A 5,271-nucleotide genomic window follows, 5' to 3' on the forward strand; every position below is an offset into this window, starting at 1 on the left:
CAATGCTGTACGTCGTTTCCGGTTGTCTTCCGCTTGCGTTTGACAGTACTTTGTCGTCGGTTTGTGTTCGTTCCCGTCCGCTGGTCATGAGTGCTCTTATTCCACGTATCGAGCAGCTGTCTGCACGCGTGGTTCGAGTTTTAGGTTGCAACCCGGGACCGATGACGCTGCAGGGTACCAACACGTACCTGGTCGGAACCGGCGACAGGTGCCGTAATTATTACCGAGACGTCCTTTGAGTTTGCAAAATTGTTTGTCACGTAAGATCGTCGTGTGGACAAGTTTCAGTTTCGACGTGTCTTCAAAACTTCAACGTCGTTATGTTGCTTTAAATGTGTTCTGCCAAATCCCAGTAGAATTTATCATCATAACATTCACAGAAAACAGACCACGGAGGACTCATGCTAATGTTCATGAACTACATTAACGAGAACACCAGCCATTAATAGAGAATTCTTTCGTGATGGAACCTGTTGCCGGGCTCTACTCCCACTTGAATGTGTCTGGAAATTTGCTTTGATGGCGCCTGCAGCAAATAGTGGAAGCCATGGGAACGATCATTGGTTTCATATGAATTTTCCCGTGCATTCCATCCCCCAAAAATCATCTCAATATGCAGATAAAATTATTCTTCTGCAGACGAGTGCTCATCGACACAGGCGAAGCGGCCGTCCCCGAGTACATAAGCAGTCTGAAGGAGGCGCTGAGCATGTTCAACACCAGCATTCAGGAGATCCTGGTCACACACTGGCATCATGACCACAGGGGTGGCGTGGATGACATCTGCCGAGACGTCACAGGTGAGAACACCCCGACATTGTTGCAAAAAACAAAAACGATCTAAGAGATGTTTGACAGGAAGTGTAACATGTGCGGCAGGTTCTGAGGTCCGTGTCAGCAAACTTCCCCGATCCAGCCAAGTCCAGGAAGCCTCTGGGAGCCACAAGTACACATACTTGAAAGACGGAGATAAGGTCCACACGGAGGGCGCAACGCTCATGTTAGTTCCAATCACAACCCAAGTTGAACAAGGTTTTCAAATAGGGGATTTGGTGCGGATCACAATTGCGGAATTGTTTCTAAAGTATGCAGGGTCCACTGTTTATGGCAATATTTAGAAAGACCACAGACCCATTGGACTAACACACCTATAGTACGTATCGTACTAAAAAGTATAACAAGAGTACATCTTGAAGTAATTTGCTTATGACCATGTAATAACACATTTATAACACAGTGAGTATGTGAGGAAACGTTAGATTGTCCCTGAAGGCAACGCCAGACTGTGATGTATGGATGGGTCATCCTCCAACTACTACTACTACTCATCATCATCATCATCATCCTCACGTGTTTTGTTGTCAGGGTGATTTTCACACCAGGACACACTGACGACCACATGTCGTTGCTGCTGGAAGAGGAGCAGGCTCTGTTTTCGGGCGACTGCATCCTGGGCGAGGGCACGGCCGTCTTCGAGGACCTCCATGACTATATGCGCTCGCTGAGGACGCTCATGGACGCCCGCGCTGATCTCATCTACCCCGGTGAGGGACAAGTCTGCCTTTCACACTGTGGCTACTGTCGTTTCCGTCTACCTCCGCCAAGCTATGACGTGCTCGCAAAGCTGATCTCGTCTTGGGAGTTGAGGTTTGGAAACCACCGTAATGATGAACAGACGCCAGTCGATGGTGACGTCGCATCGCTTTGAATTTGAGATCAGCAATGCTTTTGAGTCGACGATAAAGATTAGGTGGTGAATTTCGTCTTGTCATGTCAATTATGAGGGAAAGAAATGCCACCATTTCAGCTGTTCATTTTTATTCTATTTAGGATTATTGTGCCTTGGTGGAGGTCTGTTCTTTTCTTAATTAACTGAAAGTGGATGCCAAAGGAGGTGAATTGGTGTGCAGGTCACGGTCCCGTGGTTGAGGACGCCGGCGTCAAAATCCAGCACTACATCAACCACCGCAATCAGAGGGAGCAACAGATCCTGGCCACCCTCCGCGCCGCGGCTGGAAAGTCTTTCTCCTCAATGGAGCTTGTCAAAATGGTCTACAAGGTCAGTAGGTCACGCGTTAAATGCTGATTGGTCAAAAACAGCCACACGTTTTCTGATTCATTTCATAGTCGTTTACTTTGTCTAGAAGCGAAGGGCAAAAATATTCCAAACATGATTTTATTTATTATTTTTTTTTTTTTGGGGTGGGGGGATGAGTACAGGACACTCCTGAGCATCTGCATCAGGCGGCCAACGTCAACCTGGTGCACCACCTGAAGAAACTGGAGAAAGAAGGCAAAATAAGTCAAGGTGAGTTCGGTTACGTAACCATGACGACGGACAACTCTTGAGCAGTTGCATTTACTGTCATCCGTTTTTTTTTTTCTTCTTCCCCCCCACTAAGTGACGGCTGAGTTGTCACAGAACAACTCATGGAAGAGTAATCTTTGATGTGGAGGATGGGACGTGATCAAGTCGAGTTGACTCAACTTAATTTGGTTTACTGGGGAAATCAAGTCAAACATGTTGTTGATAATCATACATGTTGTACGTGCCCCCCCCCCACTCACCGGTCCAAACATGGTATGCTGATTAATGTCGTGTTGGCGGAATATGAACGAAGCAGACAAATCCGTTTTGGTGCATCTCAGGGGGCGTGGCTGTTTTGCTTTGTGCTACGCGCTTACAAGCTCCGCTATTGACAGCGAGCGGTTGGAAAAGAAATTAAATGCAACCGCCTCTGTAAGATTTTTTTTTTTTTTACTTAATTGTTCACATTGGCTGCACCGGGACACCTCACAATGAGTCACTAAATGACTTTTCTCAGCCAATCATCACTAAAAACGCTAATCATTAATCTGAAGTGTTCGGAACGCTTGAGATTGCTGAACATTTGGAAATGATCGTTAAAAGTCAAGAAACGTTAACGAAACGCTAAAAATGGCAACGACAACCACAAAATTGTGCTGACATTTAATCTGATTTTTACGACATAAAGTGGACCAACTGGCGTACCCCCTGGATGCAAGCCATGCACCTTACAGTTTGTCGACTGAACTGAATCATAATTAATTTTTGTTCAGTCAATGATCATTTTCCAATTCCTGTTTCAGTGCCTTGGAAAATATTGCAAATGTTGTCATTCGTGTGTCAGCCAGTAAGTGGCAGCAGCTACTCGTTCTTTTGGAGTGCTCCATGCCGCTAAATGAAATGAAGATTAATTCATCGACTGAGTCAGGTGGCATCATGCTCTTATTTTTTTTTTTTGTATGAACTTGCATCATAACGACAACAACTAACCGACTGACCTCCCAAAGTGTTAGTGTGTTAACTCGCGAGCGGAATATTGACAAGTGTGAGAGGACTTTTGAGATTGCGTGCGCTAGCGTTCATGTGCGTTCACAAAGCCGACAATGGGATGCCAAAGGTGACTTTAGTGCAAATAATTTGCAAACGAAGAAGAAGAGCGTGTACATGTGCAAAGGTGAAGCGACACGCCCGAGTGCGTCCACTTGGCAAGCTGACGTCAGTCCGGTACACGCGCTAAAGTTGACTTAAAAAAAATGTGGATCCAGATTTTTCCTGCAACCATACAATAAAATGTAATCAATTCAATTAACATTTTTTTTTTTTAGTGAATGTAACGATTGTGATTTCACTGATATTATGAAATAATTCATTTTGGTGCAAATATTTCCCTGGAGTATAAATTTGCTGCCTCACCTTTGTAAGCTCAAATGGGTTCGTTGACCTCTGCAAGGGTGTTTGTGGCTCGCCACCAAATTGAGTTTCCCTCGGAGGGGCCGTTAACGTGTGACTGAGCGATCACGTCAATCAATGTTCAATGGCCTCCATTTACAGTACGCAATCAAATTGATGAGTAACTCGTTCGGAAATCTCAAGTCAATAATAATCGTTTGTTCAGCTGTTGTTCATGTTGCTGTAATAATGTCACGAGAAAATGCTTGCAATATTTCAATGTGCTTATTTATTGCAGCTTAAATGTTGCTCCAAATTTTAGCAAGCTTCGTGGAAGTTGCTTGGTTGGCTTTTGCGGGCCCCAAAAAATGATGTGGCAGGCCACATCTGGTCCCCGGGCTGCTAGTTTGACACCTGTGATTTAGCGCTACATGCATTGATTTTTTTTTTTTTTTGGGGGGGGGGGGAAGGTTAAATAAATGATTTATTGTAAATAATAATGAATGGTGGGAACATTTTTGAAGACACAAAATAGATTACACTTGACCATTTTTTGTATTTGAAAAAAAAAATCACTGCCAGCCATTTTAAGATCTTTTTTTTACACTACCACCAAAAAAAAAAAAAAAAAGCAAAACGTAAAAATATGTTCCTGAATCGAAATTGTTCAAAGACAAAAAATAATGTTCTCATTGGCAGTGAATGATTTCAGATACGTGCCTGTAAGATTTGTGGTGTCCATTCAACTGACTTGCCCGAAAAATGCTCAATTATATTCTTTCATTTCAGTTTTTTTTATTGGATAGATTTAATGATTTATAGTTTTTAAATGGATTATAAAAATACAATTTGAAATGGCATCTGCTTTCCAGTTGCCAGTTGGAGAAAGTTGCCCTGCAAATGGTTTTCAGGGCAGCCAAGAGAGCAAGCGAGCTCGATCGACTGTGTCCAAACTGGAAGGGGTCAAAGGTCTCCAGAGGAACGGTCGCGTGGCGACACAACATGTTCCCAAAATGGGCTCAGTGAAAACAATCATTGATTGGTTGCGAGAAACTTTTGCAAATGTGCCATGTTGGGTGGCGACCAGTCCTGGGTGTGACCCCGTTTCTCTTGTCAAAAGTCTTTTGATTTCCAAATAAATGGCTGGGGGAGTACCGATCGCTGGTATTGGCAGCGGGCCCATTTTTTTAAGGTATCGGGTCCTTGTGAAGGCTGCCGATACCTGCCACTGATACTTTATTGTGTTCAATTAAATTTGAGATGTTAAAAGTGTTTCTGGTGTCGATACTTGGTATCGGTGAGAAATCAATGAGTCAGTACGTGTGCCGGTATTGGGCTGAAAAAAAAAGTGCCACCCAACATCCGAGCAAAAACTTGATTGTCAGTTTTCAGACTCCAACACACCGAGGACCCCAATGAAGACAAGCTGTATAGAAAAGGGATGGAGAGATGCCTGCAGAAGATTAGAAACAACTCTTGGGATGGGCGACGGTTGCGCACATTGTGGTCACGCATTTGTAGACGTCACGTGATCATAGATTACAAAAGCACAGTACAGGTCTTGTGTTGGCCGT

The 5,271-nt window shown here is 43.9% G+C and overlaps 1 protein-coding gene across 1 annotated transcript; it reads left to right on the plus strand.

Moving 5' to 3' along the window:
* Window positions 1-3,613, plus strand: lactb2 (lactamase, beta 2). The gene is made up of 7 exons (XM_088311750.1): window positions 1-208; window positions 640-800; window positions 880-1,000; window positions 1,366-1,544; window positions 1,911-2,059; window positions 2,221-2,308; window positions 2,403-3,613. The coding sequence occupies exons 1-7, from the start codon at window positions 3-5 to the stop codon at window positions 2,447-2,449; spliced, it is 951 nt and encodes a 316-aa protein (XP_088167876.1). The 5' UTR covers window positions 1-2; the 3' UTR covers window positions 2,450-3,613.
* Window positions 3,614-5,271: the final 1,658 nt, after the last annotated feature.

The sequence above is a fragment of the Idiotropiscis lumnitzeri genome, chromosome 12 (assembly GCF_059441095.1).
Source record: "Idiotropiscis lumnitzeri isolate Australia: NSW breed Sydney's pygmy pipehorse chromosome 12, RoL_Ilum_1.0, whole genome shotgun sequence".
NCBI classification, from domain to species: domain Eukaryota; kingdom Metazoa; phylum Chordata; class Actinopteri; order Syngnathiformes; family Syngnathidae; genus Idiotropiscis; species Idiotropiscis lumnitzeri.

Bases quoted from the DNA above. Each gene is read 5' to 3' on its own strand.
- lactb2 (XM_088311750.1), top strand. From the start codon at position 3: ATGCTGTACGTCGTTTCCGGTTGTCTTCCGCTTGCGTTTGACAGTACT. The intron at 1,001-1,365 runs GTTAGTTCCAAT...TTTTGTTGTCAG, and splicing joins ACGGAGGGCGCAACGCTCAT to GGTGATTTTCACACCAGGAC. The intron at 2,309-2,402 runs GTGAGTTCGGTT...CCCCCCACTAAG, and splicing joins AGAAGGCAAAATAAGTCAAG to TGACGGCTGAGTTGTCACAG.